This window comes from Protobothrops mucrosquamatus, unplaced genomic scaffold (genome assembly GCF_001527695.2).
Source record: "Protobothrops mucrosquamatus isolate PMUCROS unplaced genomic scaffold, P.Mucros_1.0 scaffold656, whole genome shotgun sequence".
Taxonomy (NCBI): Eukaryota; Metazoa; Chordata; class Lepidosauria; order Squamata; family Viperidae; genus Protobothrops; species Protobothrops mucrosquamatus.
In genome coordinates, this window is record NW_015386945.1 from 166,217 (window position 1) to 182,774 (window position 16,558).

At 35.3% G+C, this 16,558-nt stretch overlaps 1 protein-coding gene across 1 annotated transcript in view; it reads right to left on the reverse strand.

Moving 5' to 3' along the window:
• The window catches only part of STAT4 (signal transducer and activator of transcription 4), a 39,851-nt gene that overhangs the window by 4,723 nt on the left and 18,570 nt on the right, over positions 1-16,558 (reverse strand). The window contains exons 9-22 of the mRNA XM_015817928.1: positions 16,231-16,389; positions 15,909-16,001; positions 14,777-14,836; positions 12,847-12,864; positions 12,656-12,749; positions 9,830-9,874; positions 8,929-9,012; positions 5,904-6,002; positions 4,788-4,923; positions 4,500-4,552; positions 2,078-2,172; positions 846-982; positions 344-535; positions 141-207 (exon numbers count right to left, since the gene is read on the reverse strand). Coding sequence (XP_015673414.1) covers positions 141-207; positions 344-535; positions 846-982; positions 2,078-2,172; positions 4,500-4,552; positions 4,788-4,923; positions 5,904-6,002; positions 8,929-9,012; positions 9,830-9,874; positions 12,656-12,749; positions 12,847-12,864; positions 14,777-14,836; positions 15,909-16,001; positions 16,231-16,389 — 1,332 coding nt within the window. The remainder of the gene's footprint in view (positions 1-140; positions 208-343; positions 536-845; positions 983-2,077; positions 2,173-4,499; positions 4,553-4,787; positions 4,924-5,903; positions 6,003-8,928; positions 9,013-9,829; positions 9,875-12,655; positions 12,750-12,846; positions 12,865-14,776; positions 14,837-15,908; positions 16,002-16,230; positions 16,390-16,558) is intronic.

Consider the following 16,558-nt stretch of genomic DNA (forward strand, 5'->3'; position numbering starts at 1 on the left):
AAAAAAAATAAAGAGTTTGGATTTCTCAGTGTGTTTTAACATCTCAGTTAGAGAGCAACATCCCATAGCAGAGTTTGCTAAGTTTCCTACATTAATTACTTTAGATAATAACAACTGAAACGAATAGAATGATTACTCACATTTTAGAGACTGGAATGAAGACAGAGGGGACATAACCTTTGGTCCCTCCTTCTGTAGGTCTTGCTACTAAATGTAAAATATGATGCACATTAAATCTGGATCAAGACTAAGAAGTGTAAGCGATTTTGGGTACATGGGAGGATGTCACTTCACACATTTAGCTCAATTAAGGGAAGGGAAGACATTCAAAATAATTTCTGACCTTCATTAGGCTGAGAGCTGTAGTGCTTTCCAAAAGCTTTGTCTTTGGGGATATTGGGATAAAGATACTGCAATGGGTTTTCAGGAATGTTATCTGTCGAAATAACTTTGTAATCTCGTAATATGTCTGCAAATGGCAAGGCAGTTAAGCGGCCTTTGTTATATGGTTCAACAGAATGAAACTTCACTTCCCCTGCGAAGATAACAGAGTTGTTAAGAAGAGGATAGAGTTTTAATAAGCAATATAATATATGACAATCAAATTAATAAGAGGATAGGTTTCAGATTTAAAAAATAAATAAATAAAAAGGACAAAAGCACAACATGGAAAATAAAACGCCCAATCCACAAAGGCTGCCAAATCAAATCAAGCACCCATAGTTCAGCAGGTCAGATCAAAGGAGTAGAGTTCTTTTGTATCTATGCACAAAAGGTTTAAGGAGTCATAAAGGAAAGATGAAGATAAAATGAAGTGTTATGTATTTTAGTAGTATGGAACTTACCATTTTCAGACAGGGATACCCAGGTAAACGTAATCCCTCCTAAATTACTTTCACTAAACCTTAGTAGAAACGTCCCAGGTTTCTTGTCTTTCAGCAAAGCTCGCTCCTTCTCTTTGTTCACAAAGCCCATAATGCACCTGTAAACAGGATGTGAAAGTACAACTTTATATGGATGCATACCTGTAAAAAAAGGACCGTGGAATTTACCTGGGAAAATGTTATATGACAATCCCAGATAATTGCAGATTTGCAGACCAAAACGTAAAATCTACAGGACTAATCAGTAGTATAACAAAAGAACAAAAGACCACATATGATTAGAGAAATGGCGCTGGAGGAAGGATTTTATTTTTCAATTGCCACTCTGACATAAATACAGGAATGGTATTTTGTCCAGTGGCCAACCAGGTGACATAACTTAACTATTTTTGACTGATCTGAAAAAAAAAACCTAAACAGGGTTGAATCTGATTATTACTCAGATGAAAAAACCATCAAGAATTTCCCAGTTTGCAGGCTACATTGGGAGGCTAACAACAACAACAACAAAATACATCCTGGAAGAAGCAGTAACAAACCATTTCTATACTGCTGCCAAGAAAACTGCATTGACACAAGATTCAACTTGTGTTTGAACATGAAGGAGAATCTGCTTCATAAAAGCTTCAAAGAAGCAATATATAGTCAGGAAGCTACAAACCTCTTCCTCAATATCCCTTCCTCTGCCATTGCATTTCCCACCATCATTAATGTCTCCTGAAACTCTTTAAAAAAATAAATACCATTGGAGAATTAATAATAATGGTTCTTCCAAGTCATATGCTAATTGGAATTGTTATTATTATAACAATTATTAATTATTAATTAATTATTCGGTTAAGCATTTTGCTCACACCTTCCACTATGCATCGGTTAAAAAACATTTGCAAATAAGATATATGTGTCTTCATCCTGTACCTTGACTGTGCAAACAACATCCAGTGGAACTGAGTGCATGTACCTTTTCATCTGGGTTGTTTCTACAGCAAAATGTCAAGGATATCCCATTTTGATTCCGATCACAGTACCCACAATTCGTACAGTTAGAATGCTAAGTGCAAATTGGATCAACAGAACGAGAACTCAGCCAAATAATTTCTCCCTATAGATTTGCTGAATATCAATTATACTTACCTTTTTTTACACAAGTAAAGCTTTCCCCATGGCTTTACTTTTGCAAAAATGCTGCTTACCCATCAATCCAAAGAGGAAGAATGTGTTTTTTAATCAGATCCAAGATTGCTTCAAGCCACGCCCAAAATGTAAATGGTTTGCCAGGCAAGTGTTCCTTTTTAATAAAACAAATTGGGTACAAATGAAGCAACATATTTAAGTAACATAAACACACATCATTCCAAGTCATTTATAAAAACATTGAAAAATAAAGCATCCAAGAGTGGCATTCTACTGCCATTTTCCATCTAAACTATTGCTGAGTAAAGGTAATCCTTGCTTACCAACCGCAATTGGGATTGACAAGTCTATAGTGGAATGTCACGTAACCATGCTGATTTGTGACATTAGTTCTGCCTGCAGTTGTTAAGCAAATCATTGTGGGCTATTAAGTGCGACATCACACCACTTGTGATTTCCTGCCAGCTTCCCCATTGACTTTGCTTGTCAGAAGCCAGCAGCGAATTGTAAATGGCCATCTGTTGCAAAGCATTTGAATCTAAATCACATGACTGCACGGATGCTGCAAAGCCACAACTCTGAGGATCTGTTGTAAGTCTCCTTTTTCAGAACCATTATAATTTTGAGCAGTCGCGAAGCAAGCAGCCAATAAGCAAAACCTGTACTCTTTCAGACTGATTTTGGAGGGAGCTCTATACTCGCTTATTACTGTGAAGCCTTCCTGAATTCAAGATATATTTACAGAAAGGTAATCTTTCACTTACAACCATTCATTTAATGATCCTTCAAAGTTACAATGGCACCGCAAAAAAGTGACTGTTTTTTACACTTACCACCTTTGGAGCATCCCCATGGTCACGTGATCAAAATTCAGATGATTGGCAACTGGCATGTATTTATGATGGATGTAATGTCCTGCCATCATGCGATCACTTTTTTGCAACTTTATGACAAGCAAAGTCAACAAGGAAGCCAGATTCACTTAACAACCATGTTACTAGCTCAACAACTGCAACGACTCCGTTAACAACTGTGGCAGAAAAGGTCGTAAAATGGAGCAAAACTCACTGAACAAGTGTCTTACTTAGCAACAGAAAATTAGGGGTCAATTGTGGACGTAAGTCAAGGACTACCTGTAACTCTTAATTCTATTAAGGGAGTTATCAAAAAATAAGATAAGTTTGATCTGACAAGGCTCTTAAGCTGAGCCCTGGTAATTAACATATTGTTTTCAAAGTGCTTAAAGATCAGTTTTATCTATTCTAGCAGTTCTGTAGTTGAGTCACACAAAATGATCAGAATTTCCCCTCTTTTTAAAATAGTGACATTAGCTCTGTTCAAGTGTTCTCTAATAGAGGTATTATTTAATAACTGTAATCTTTAATAGTTATATTCCAGTCTTGGGTACCATTCTAAGAGATCTCTATTATGCCTTTTAAAATACATACCGGTATGTCTTTTACTAGTAAAGAACTCAAACTCACCTGGTTGAATATTCTGAGTATTAGTATATAGACAACGAGGGCAATGAACTTTACAAGTCAACCTTTTTTTTTTTCAGTTTTTCACTGAGTGGTTTAAGCAATATTTTGATTTTTTTCAATGCCTAATTTATCTTAGGCTCCTTCTTCAGAGTTTCAGTTTCCATTCCCCACAGACAGAACCAATTCATGCTTTAGCAAAACGTATTTTTACCAGTCCTTGTTTTGTCCCTTTTTGAATTTCACAAGGTTTTGTTAGTTCTTGATTAACGACTGTTTGCGCTTTCTGAGAAATGTAAATTAATGCTACCTATTTAATCAAATTATCTTCAAGGTTCATATATTCCAGAACTCTAAAAAAAGTCAAATTCAAAATCCAATTCTACATTTAAGAATATCAGTGTGCCTTGCTTTTCCCCCTGTTGTTCCAAGTATTCCAAAATATCCAAAACATTTCTATTGTTATCTCATAATTGCCTTTTAAGTAAAAATCCCAGACTGAAACTCGTTTTGCTGGTTTTGCTCAAGTGATCACACTGTTTTGTGAATGTGTCTTCTACGGGCATTTCCAGTGTTTTTAAGAAAAATTATATAAACTGTCAGATTTTTCCGCTGTTCATTTTCTAAAACATTGTCAATGCATTTAAAAACTTTCCCTTGCTTTGTACCACATATCAAGTGGTTTCTTTTCCAAACAGTACGCCGCCCCCCATTCACCAGTGAAACAAGGTAGACCCACTAGCCATTTTATTTGCAATAGGGAGAGTGCATTTTAACAAAGGAAGGTTGCTTACAGAAATTTCACACAAAGGGCACATTTACCTGAGACAAGAAAGAACCTTATAGGAAAAAAATAAGGATGCAATCTTATAGATGGTTCTAAAGAAAAAATAAACCTTTATAGAAAGGTCCTATGATACTTCAGGATCAAGCTCATGTAATAAAAACAAGCAGGAAAGTAACATTTTGAAAGTGAGATATATTAATAGCATACAAGTACCTTACAGAACTTTGACCATGAAAGCTGATGATCACCGGAAGTAATCTGTTGCCCTAAAATATAAAGGGGAAAAAAATGAGAGCGACTTGTTTCCAAAAAATTTACTTTTTTTCAAATAAAGTCAAGATTGTTTAAGAAGACAAACCTGTTTTCTTAATTGGAGCTTCAAAGCAAAGACTCTTTTCTACTACCATAATTGAAGCTCTCATGTCCATGTCAAACAGTGGATAGGAAATTGTATACATGCTTCTTTAGTCTGATAAGGCAAAGCACATTCTCAGTTCCTACCTATTAGTTTTTCTGCCAGCATTCCCAGTTGATCCGAATTCAGTCCACGGCCAACATATGATGAAAACTGCCAGCTCAGGACTTCTAAGAGCTGACTCAAAGTGACAGGGATTGGATTATTAAAGAAAGCCAAGTTCTGCAGCCAAATAAAAATTAATACAGAATTTGATTAGTTCCACTTCCAGTTTTCAAGTATCACTACAAATTGCTGGGAGACTTTGAGAGCCCAAAGATAGGGATAGAAATGGAATGAATAATAATTATATTTAAATATTGTGAAAATTCAAGGCTTTTAAATAAAATCAAAAGCCCTAAAGAATTCATTTTAGAGACTGTGTAAGGAAACATATACATATACAGAACATACACAGTAATATCATGAAAATAAGGATATTAATAGGTTACAAATAATATGGTAATGTTTTGCACTTCAGAAATAAAAAATGAGTATTTTCAGAGGCAAAACATGCAGTTATAATTCAGTTTTACTTTAAAATGCTAAATATCTTTGTCTGTATGCAAATGGCTGGCTGTAGCTCTAAGGGTACTTTTAAATCCATAATGCCTCTTATACCGGGTGTACTAATTTTTATTTTGCTTTACTAATTTCAGCTATGAAGTTTGCAGTAGTAAGCCAGTGGCTTTATTGGCTATTCTGCAGTCCCAAAATACGAGAACATGCACTTTTATAAACACCTTTAAATTCATAATTTCATTTTACAAGCTAGTAAAAGCAAAAGACAATTACAGCATTTGCTCTTCTCCAAAAGGTTAAAAAAATAGCCTACAAAATACCAATATTAGAGAAAAGGCATGCAATAATAGGAGCATACATGAACAAGAACATAAAGAGATATGAAGGAAACTATTAAAATACACCTATTTTTTTTAAATGTGGAGCATAAACATGCGTACAGATTTTGTAAACGGAATAGTTATTTCCATTTGCAAAAGAGGAAGGAACCTCAGGGGGAAAAAAAGAGCAGGTGGTACATATATATCCATTTATCTTTTCTGTTGATCAATGGACTACATCACAGGAAAGAAAGCCTGAGGAGGCCTAGTTGCGTTTATACTCAAACTTGCGAAAAAGATAATTAGCTATGCAAAATGTACCTGGAGTTCACTTGTTGACAAGTTGTACCAAATAACAGAAGCCCAAGCATTAGGCAATTGGCTGACATTAGAAATCATCACCACTGGTAAAGAGCTCGTCTGATGAAAAAGATAGATGGAGAAATCAATGAAGACACCGAATATAGCAAGATCTAATTGCCCGGGGAATAGATTGCAGTTTTACAACAAATACATTGCAAGAAGTATTATAACATTAGAAAGGAATCATGCTGAGAAAATGCTCTCTCAAATTTTTGCAAGGATTGAATATTCTTGGAACCCGGTTGGACTATACTTCAGGGATTATGCATAATGTACCTAATCTACCTCATAAGCAAATTTTACATTCTAAATAAATAATAATTCTAAATAAATTAGGGAACTGTTAATGTACAGTACACAAATGGATTGTTTTTATGCTGAGACCGTACAACGAATGTAGTTAATTTTGTTAGCTGTTTAAGATTCGGTTTTTATTTTAAATAGAGGATGGGAAAGAAGAAGTAAAGGGCAAATTTAGTTGAAGGAGCAAGTCTGCACAGAGCACAAAATTCTTGCTAAACTTTTCAACCCATCAGCAGCTGGTTTTCAAGTAGACATTCCTAGCAGAGAATCTAGATCAGTTCATGACAGAAGTTACACATGCAAAAAAACCACAAGAAATGAGAACCATCTCTTTTCATGCTATTTTATAATCCCTCCTATATTGGCTCCCCCCCAAAAAAAGAACTATTTTCATTATATGTACTTTCAGGCATCTAGAACAGGTATTTACTTGTTCATGCACAACCACGCTGTTGCCAAATACAACACTATTCCATTCTTTTGTTATAAAATTGTAGCAAAGTCAGAGATTTTATTGTAATGAAATATTAACCATTATAGCACTGTTATAACACCTTATCTACATTATCAAGAAGTTCATTGAATCAGATCAATGTCTCATCTAATCTAATGTTTTGTTGACAATGGTGATAGGCAAAGTTTTATCGCGAATAATGGTTTGCATGTTTCATCTCCAATCAGAAAAACGAAAGTGTGCAGTTATACTCTGCCAAGACTACAGCTAATTATGAATCCATTTTTGCTTAACTGACTTGGATCAGGCAGGCAGAGTTGCCCATTGATAGTTAATCACATTGTTTTATTGACCAATAATTAAGAATCAAGGTTCAGCTATGAAGATAAAGCTGTTAACAGAACTGTGGGGAACTGGAGAAGGAGGGAGGCGGTTTAATGAATATCAACGGGCTAGTTCTTCCAAAAACACTTTAACCAAATTGTTTCTCTTGCTTCAAATAATATATACAAAAACAGAGGAAGAATTATTTAATGATCCAAATGCGCTGACTTGGAAAGTTAGTTGGCAAAGGAAGAAAGCTAGAGTAAGATTGAACAAAACAGAAACTTTGACCTATTAGAGGGGATGCTATGTTACTAATTAGATGTTTGAATATGGTTAAGAATAGATTGTTAGAAAGTAAAAGTATTATTATAACTAGATAGTTAGGATTTGTAATCAGAATATTATATCTTGATATGAAAAGGGAAATAAGAATATGTTAAGAACTTTGAATAAGGGATGCTTTTGGTTGCCCAAATATAACTTGTTTTGAAATTATAAATGATTGGAATACTTTGAACGTGGATGGGAAATTAAAATTGAAAAAAGCGAAAATAGGACATGGATTAAATAAGTGGAAATTGAGTGCAAATGCAATTAAGATATGCTTTGGTTAGAAAATATATTTTAAACTAATATTATTGACCTTATTAGAAAAATATAACAAATGTTGATATGCAATTGTATATTTACTAACAATAATAAGAATTGTATTTGCTTAGAGCGGAAAAATGGTTATTACCAGGAGAAGAGAGGATGTACTGGCGGGTGTAATAGGGCAGGGCTTTTCAACCAGTGGTACGGGTACCACCTGTGGTACATTGGCACCTGGCAGGTGGTACGCGACCATCTTAGAAAAGTGGTAGCGGGGGAGGGGAATGAGCTGAACCGGTGGCAGCACCGCACAAGCCTGAGCGAGAGACGGCTGGAGCTGCAGGGCTGTCAAGGCTCAGTGGAAGCATCAGGATCAGTGCCAGGCTCCAGCTGGAGCTCGGCGCTGATCCTGGCACTTCTGCTGAGCCCAGAAGAAGCGCCGATCAGTTGGAATGTTGCAACATCTCCAGGGTCTTGTGATTTACATTCAGATGCTTGGCAACTGATTCATATTTATGACAGTCACAGTGTCCCAGGGTCATGTAAAATGACCAAAACCTGCTGCAACCACCCAGCAGACAGGGGGAGTAAAAACCAAACATCCCCACCCCTGCTGCCAATCCTCAACAGAAATGTTCACAACAATGAAAACCTCGGACAGGAGGAAGAGCGTCACCAGGTGGGCAGGCAGGTGTCTTGCTCGGCTGTGGCTTGGGGGGCACTTCTTTCAGTGCCATTGTAACTTCGAACAGTCACTAAGCGAACTGTTGTAAGTCAAGGACTACCTGTACCTTATCACTTTTTTCCTTTTTTTTTTGGTCAAGTTTTTGACACCTTGCTAGGCGACTGGTGGTACTCAGATATTGCCATATCCTAAAAGTGGTACAATGGGTGAAAAGGTTGAAAAGCCCTGTAATAGGGGACTTAATTGGAAGAAGCTTACATGTACCACAGAATCACTAATGAACTCAGTCATCACGTTGCCTATTGGGCACTTGTTTGTATAAACAGAAAATTAATAAAACATGTATAAAAAAAAGAATCAGGGTTCAGCTATGACAAAGAGAAAACGATTATGCAGAACTTGGTTTTTTTTAAAGCAGCAATTACTTGCAATCTCTCTTTCTATCTTTTTAAGTGAAGATCCAGATTACATTTTTGCTCACTTGAGAGAGCCACAAGATGTCTTCAAAGCAGTCTTATTTAATCAGCTGAATATAGTCCATTACCACAAACTGCTAGTGAGTCATGTGCATTATTTGTAATTCAATTTTTTTCCATTCATTCAGCCTGATTAAAAACACTTACTTCCAAATCTATAGTCATCCCATATAAGCAGATCTGTGTTTCAAAAGTGATTGAATGTAGTTCTTCAGTTACCACTTGAGGAATCTGAAAAGAGGAATAATAGTTTTTAAATGACATGGATTAGAACTGTTAAGATTGAGAGTACACTTGCCTTATGATATTTACAGGATTATCTTTGCTAAAGCATAATGGTCAGGGCAATTCATAGGCTGCGCCATTGCAAGTATCTTTGTTCATATCTTCAAATCAGGTAAGTGGAACTGAAGCAGAGCACAACAGTGCATTTATTTATTTGTACATTTATTACATTTATATGCCACCCACCTTACTCTACAAAGTGACTGTGGTCATTGCATATTGTTGTATATTAATTTCAAACTCAAAATAGCATATTATAGATATTATTTTGTATTTTCATTTGGTAAATTTCAGATGACAAAAAAGACCAGAAGAGGGAGCCATTAAGCTAATTTTTGTATTAAATGGGGGGAAATGAATTGAGCATAAACATTTAGCAATAACATTTTAATATGACTTTGTTATTTAAAAACTGGTTATTCAGATTCTTAGATTCCATTTATACAATTTTTCTCTTCAAGAAACAGTCTTTTGTCTGAGTTTAGGGTTCATCATTAAGACAGATTTGCTTGTCTTTAAACAAATAATACATTATAACAAATAGTAAAATATTGTGCCATTATATGTATCTGGAATCAATTTATCCATTTTAGGTAGTTCCATCTTAGATAATAGGCCTCAGGAAAGATTAGCATTTATGTTTCAAATGCTGTAGTAGTAGTATTTTGTTCCTTAGGTAATAAGCCTTAGGAAGGATTAACATTTACGTTTCAAATGCTATATAGTATTATTTTCTTGAGCTCAGACCATTATTTCTTCTTACCTCGTTTCCTTTGTTTGTACCACTTGCTTTCATTTCTTTTGGCTGCTAAAAGAATTAAAAAATAAGAACCACTTCAATACGCAAAGCGTTTATTCACATAAATGTTTAATGATGAGATTCAATATTTACCAATAAATATTAAAGTAACATGATATGGGCTATTGATGGCTATTGTTTGACTTTTCTGAAATGGATTTATTTCATTTTTTTCCACGTGGCTTAATTCAGCTACTTCTAAAACAGTGAAAACTACATCAACAACTCCCATACTATATTTTGCTATAATTAATTTGTCTGTTTAACTATTTTATAATGTTTATATACATTTCCCTCCCACATATACAGTAATATTTTGTTCTTAGTAGCCAGTAAAAAGCTCTAACTAACAAGATAATAATATAGGGCGGGATCTCTGTGCTGGAGTATTTTGTATCTATAAGTAGTCCTTGACTTACAATCACAACTGAGCCCAAAATTTCTGTTGCTAAGCTAGACAGTTGTTAAGTGAATTTTGCCCCATTTTAGGACCTTTCTTATCACTGTTGTTAAATGAATCACTGCAGTTAAGTTAGTAATACGGTTATTAAGTGAATCTGGTTTTCCCCATTGACTTTGCTTATCCCTGCGATACTGCAACCATCATAAATATGAACCGGTTGCCATGAATTTTGATCACATGACCATGGGGATGCCACAACGGTCATGTGAAAAATGGTCATAAATCACCTTTTCAGTGCCATTCAAACAGTCAGTAAATGAACTGTTGAACTGAGGATTGCCTGTTCATCGTTGTGCTTTTTAAGTGCATAAAGAATAACTCTCTGTAGATATTATCTTTCACTCAGTATTTGGAACAACTTAATAAAAATCCATAGCAAGAAAATTGAGAGCCTCAAAGAGAACCTTTTCTGCATCTCCCAAATAAGCATCTGGAGGGGGGGGCTGCAAATTGCGACCCTATCCTAGTTGAAACAGCAGTTTAAAGGAACATGCCTTACACTTTAGGAGTAGAGGAAATAAATGGAAAAGTGGGAGGGGGGGAGAGTTCTTTTTTTTCTTTTATTGTTATTGTTTTCAAAAAGTGGAGAAAAACAAGAGTGCAGTGAAAGGGTTATTGGTTGTTCTATACAACATAAGTAAAGAACAAACTGACCACATCCTTATGAAGAAGGTAATTAGCAAACTAAGGGTTGGGAGAGAGAGAGAGAGAGAGACAGAGAGAGAGAGAGAGAGAGAGAGAGACTTGATACTTGGATAGAGTAAAAAAAGAGAAAAGAAAAAAAAGAAGATAGCACATATAACTAAAATAAAACTGAAGAGAAAGTTTCGAAACTCCTTATGACAAGCTAAATACACAGCAGGAAACCTACTTTTCTAAATAAAAAAAAACCCCAACTCATCATATCCTGGACTGTCTCACCATATAACATTATTGCTAAATAATATTTTATTTGTTCATATCAACTGATCCTCTGAGTAAAAGTCATACAGGATTGTATGTAGATTTGATTTATTATATTCCAACAAACTAAACATTACTATGAAAGAACAGATAAGAAGGTGAGTTCATACTTCAACATATGTGGTCTAAATAAAGCATGTTTGGCTGGTGAGAACTTCTACTCTGTACATAAATTTGGAACAAATTATATTTCTGTCAAATACAGTTTTGATTTTGTTACAATGATTCAGAGATAATTCTTTTTTAAATAATAAAGTGTTTATAATATTGCTGTGAATTTTTTCTCCCCAAAACTATGACTAAAACTATGAATTACGATTTCTACAGAAGGCTAGTAATAGTCTCAGAAGATAACAATTCCTGCATACAGAGAGGATAAGTTCCGAGTAACTCACTACAACTCAGTGGATCTCTCTGTATTTGAGAGAATACATTTTTACCCCTCAAAGGAGGAAATGCAACTTTGTCTTTGTATTTAACGATGCATTTTCACCTTTGAGGGGCAGTAACGTTTTCCCAAGAAAAGAAGAATTTGGTACCCTATTCATAAATTTATTTTTCTAGTTTACTTTTAATTTAAAAGTAGGTGGATTTACTCCTGTTCATCTTCTCTGAGTCTCTGAACTCTCAAACAGAGGCAGACATTAGCAACAACACCTATTTATACATTTATATCTATAAAGAATATTAAAATATATGGATATTTTACTTATATTTTCAATTTTTCTGTTTTTTCCAAAAATAAAAAATAACTTTTTTTCCTCAATCACAATTTCTAGAAAAGTTACAACTTTATACATGCCAAAACACATGAAGACTTGACACAGACTTTAAGATAACAAGAATGCTTGTTAGAGAAATGCCTTTTTAGAGAAATACTTGTTCCTTCCTGATTGGTAAGGCCCGAGGTATATTTGACAATTAAATTCATATTTCTATTTAATATACTTTAATATTAATATTAATAAGACTATCTGAATGGCATGAGGTGATAATTAAAGGAATGTATGCTGCTGTTTTTCTCTTCCTAAAGAGAGGTTTTCTTTTGAGGGAATTCTTCCAATTGGTATGGAGAAAAGAGTGCCACATTTGCTCTGATTTTATGAATTATTCACACCCATCCCCCAGTTAATGCTAGAGACCTATAAAAGTCAGATGCAAACATGCATTTAGTTGTCAGGTATAGCTTAAACCTAACTGGCAGTGGCAGGGATGCGGTCACTACACGGCTTCTAATTAAATTATGCCAAGTTCAGAGGAAACACTCATTACACAATTAACAGGAATGCCATATCCACAAATGCTGAGAAGCAAGCAAGGATTTCCAATTCCTGTGCCAAAAGAAAAAAAAAATATTGATTTACCAAATGTCGAAATTCCACTGAAAGGTTCCCGTTTGCAGACTCATCCATGTTCATTGCTTTTACATGAGTCCCACACAGAACAAATCTGCGGTTGCTAGAAAACATATCCTGGTAAGGTTCAGAACCGCAGGTAAAATAAGAAGAAGCAATGTGTGTTTATACTTCAAACTCCATCATTCATATTTTCTTACCTTATAGTAGAGGCATTCCTGGATTTTAAAGAAACAAACAAACAAGTTAATCTTGCCCAAATCTTCAAACATACATAAAATCTGAATGATTTTCTAAATTTGCTATATGCGAGCTCTTGGTGGTTTACAATAAAAACATACAATGTAAGTTAAAACAAATAGATTAAAAAATAAATCTTCACCAATTGAAAAAATCATGTGTTAAGGCCTTTTAAAATAAAATAAATTCCAGAAGCTAAGCTTTTTAAAAAAATCAACAGAGATGTCAGTCATCTCAATGGAGTATATGTTTGGGGTGGTTTCAGAAAAGGCCTGAGTTATTAAGAGATAAGCCTATGGCAAGTATTAAGACATGTCTCTTTAGGGGATCATTGGAGATGGGGGTAGACTCAGATAGAAAAAGACATTCTCTTCAGTATTTAGGGTTTTAAAGATAATACCAGAACTCTGTATTTCTAGGGGGGGGAAATCCTGGGGCACAAACTGACGTTGATAAAAGATACTCTGGGTCAATCCTCAATCTAGGGAACCAGGGAGAGAAATCTCAGTCTAGAAGGCTTCCCCAGTTCCCAGTTCCTTCTGGGAAAATTAACTCTATGCCAGAGGTGTCCAACCTTGGCAACTTTAAGACCTGTGGATTTCATGCTGGCTGGGGAATTCTGGGAGCTGAAGTCCACAAGTCTTAAAGTTGCTACGCAGAATAGAGCCTTGGAACCGGGGCCCCTCATAAAGAACATCTGCTGTCCAAGTTCAAGATGTTTGTGGGTCATCAGCATTCTGACAGCACCCAGCTCTGGATCATATAATGATCTTTCCCATTTCCCAGAATGGTCTTTCCTTTTCAGTTCAGATACTGAAGGTAAAATCAGTCTGAAAAAGCCACATTTACAATAGAACTTTAAGGAGTTTGCCTAACGGTCCCCATGCCATTACCACTGTTTAACTCTTAGCTAGTTGCCTGAGATCCAATACCAAAAATAAGCTGTGGAAGTTTATTCAAACATTGCATCTTTAAGTCTTCTAAAAACACCACCATTTTATTACACCATACTATAGTTATTATAGTACTCATAAGTCTGACTAAATCCTGTCATCAGCTTCTTGTATGAAGTCTAACAACTTATCCGAGTGAACTTCAAGGGCATTCTTTGGCTTTTCAACTTTATGCTTTAGAATGCTGACGTCTCTGAGTTTCAGGTTCACACCGCAAACAACATAAAGAGAACTTCAATCAAAATTGCCTAGTTTTGTTGTGGAGCAACAACACAGGCTCAAAGCAGTGGAAAGACTTTCATGAGTCTGAGTCTGATGATTCAGTTGCCAAATACACTTATGTGTTGACTTGTTCTTTTATTAATCATGTTCTTTATCATGTTTTGATTTTATGCTGATTTTCTTCTTACCATGAATGTTTTAAACTTCTTTTTTCTATATTGTGTTAACCAATGAGAAATGTTGGGTAGTAATGATAAACAAGGAAATAAACAATGCCATCCTGTTACATTTCTATCACTCCCTTGTCTTATTTTCTTAAGTCTCTACAAAGTGTCTAAATATTTGTAGATGCATGGCAAGGAGGGAGATCTAAACGTGATTAAATAAATAAGTAAGTTACATTGGCGATTCATCTTTCATTTTGGCAAGAAAAGACTACAATGGGCTCTGAAGAAAATATTTGAGGCACAAAGCAACATTAGAAGCCTGAACAATATTTAGATGAGAGATACAGGAATATTGGGATTTGCATACAAAGCTAAATCGTTGTTTGTTTTAAATATGTTTTGTTAAATGTAAATTGAAATAAAAGTGTCATTCTGATCATTTAAAAATCTGAAGCAAATGTAGTTAGAATTAGTGTCAAACATTTTCAAAACATCTTGAGAATCTTTACTAAATATTATAATGATCTATTTTTTTTAAAGTTACTTACCTGTCAATAGTAGCTTTCACTTTAATCTGGTAGTTCAGGTCGGGCAATTTAATAAGCAGCCTAGAAAGTTAAAATTGTGGAATTTACTATGACAAAATACTGTTCTCCACAAACAACGCCTCAGGCATTGCTCAGACAACATGGCAATCTTCTAACACTGAAAGCAAATTAGGCAATCTGTGTATATAATGCCAACCAGATTCATGATGTTACTGGTGGATTTGCCATCAAGTATATGAAACCTAACTGGTTGCGGCAGAGTTGAGGAATAAGGAAAGAAGTTAATGTTGGTGTTAATGTTAATGTCGAGATTGTCAAGAAAATAAGGAAATGAATTTGGATGCTAGGATTCTAATTGCATAGATCTGTAAGTGAAAGAAGTCAAAGCAAAAGAAACAGAATCCTCAGAAGGACTAAGAGAAAGAGGTAGAGATAAGGGGAAACATCTGGTGGCTGCTGGTTGACAATGTGAAATCAGCAAAGAAATAATTATTGGGGATCGGTAGATGGGAAGAGAATAGAGAGGAAAGGAAATGAGCCTCTGAATTAGTAGGCTTGTTTAAAGTAAACTGTATAGGAGCTAAAAGGGATCCTGCTAGCTCCCCTAAATACAAAACAGTTGCTGAATTACAGTAGGACCAATTCATGGAGGCACTGTTAAGATAACTAATTATTACAGCCAAAGATGCCACCTGAAATTTTTCTCCCCTCTCCCCACAATCCCACTCTGGTTTTGAACAGAAATAACATGAATATTATTAATCTTAACAATCAGTGCAATCGGGTAAATGCTGATGAAAATGCAAACACATGCCAACAAGTAGAAAAGGGCAGAAATGGAATATAATAGGGCCAATGATGTTAGTTAAAGCAAGAGGGGAAATGATTTGGCTTGCTTGAACAGCTCAAGTTGTAACTTTAACGTCCCGAGTCTTTGCATAGAAGAACTCATTTGGAGGCTTAAGAGTTACCTAAATACCTTTCTCCTCCCGATAGTAAACTGTTACATAAAAGCCAATGGAAGGTTCATGCACCTCTTTAGGAATTTGGTCTAGGGCACACAACAGGTTTTAAGAAATATGCCAAAACATTAAGCCAATCAAATAAATGGCAAGCAATAACCTTTACTCACCGAAGTTTAACAGCAAACTGTATCATCGTTTTCAGAACCAAAGGCCTCTGAGGATGAGTTGGCATGGAAGGCTGCCTCTCCACTATAAATGAACTAATGAGAAAGGAAATTATTGTCTGCAGTCCACAAACAATCCTGGTGAAATACTGCAAGACTAGCAGCTTTGTTTCTTCAAGATAGCATGAAAAAATTATTTATTTTATCCAACCCAGTTTTCAGAAAATTTCTTGCAAAATTAAACATCTCCACGGCTGAGATGAAAAAGTGCTATATAATAGTTTCCAGTAGAACTTCAGATGAAAATGAAAACTAACTTACGTACCTTTGGAAAAGACTGTAAAGTAAAGCATTTATTCTTTCCAACAAATGAGGTCTTTGTAATGGAATGGGGTCTCCTTCGTAGGTGAGTTTTATCAAAAGTTCATTCAGCTTCTCCAACTGCCTTCTTATTTGAAAAAGACTCTCAGCCAACAGTGTGAAACTAAATAAACACAAAAAAAAGATTCAAGTCATTAAACTTTGGCTGGGGCTAACATCTTTCACTTTAATGGCTCCCCCCTCCCCTAATGAAAAGCTACATGATGTTCAAGGTCAAAATGTTATTTTGACACCTGCCACAGAGAATACCACAAGTACCGTTTTCCTTCCTG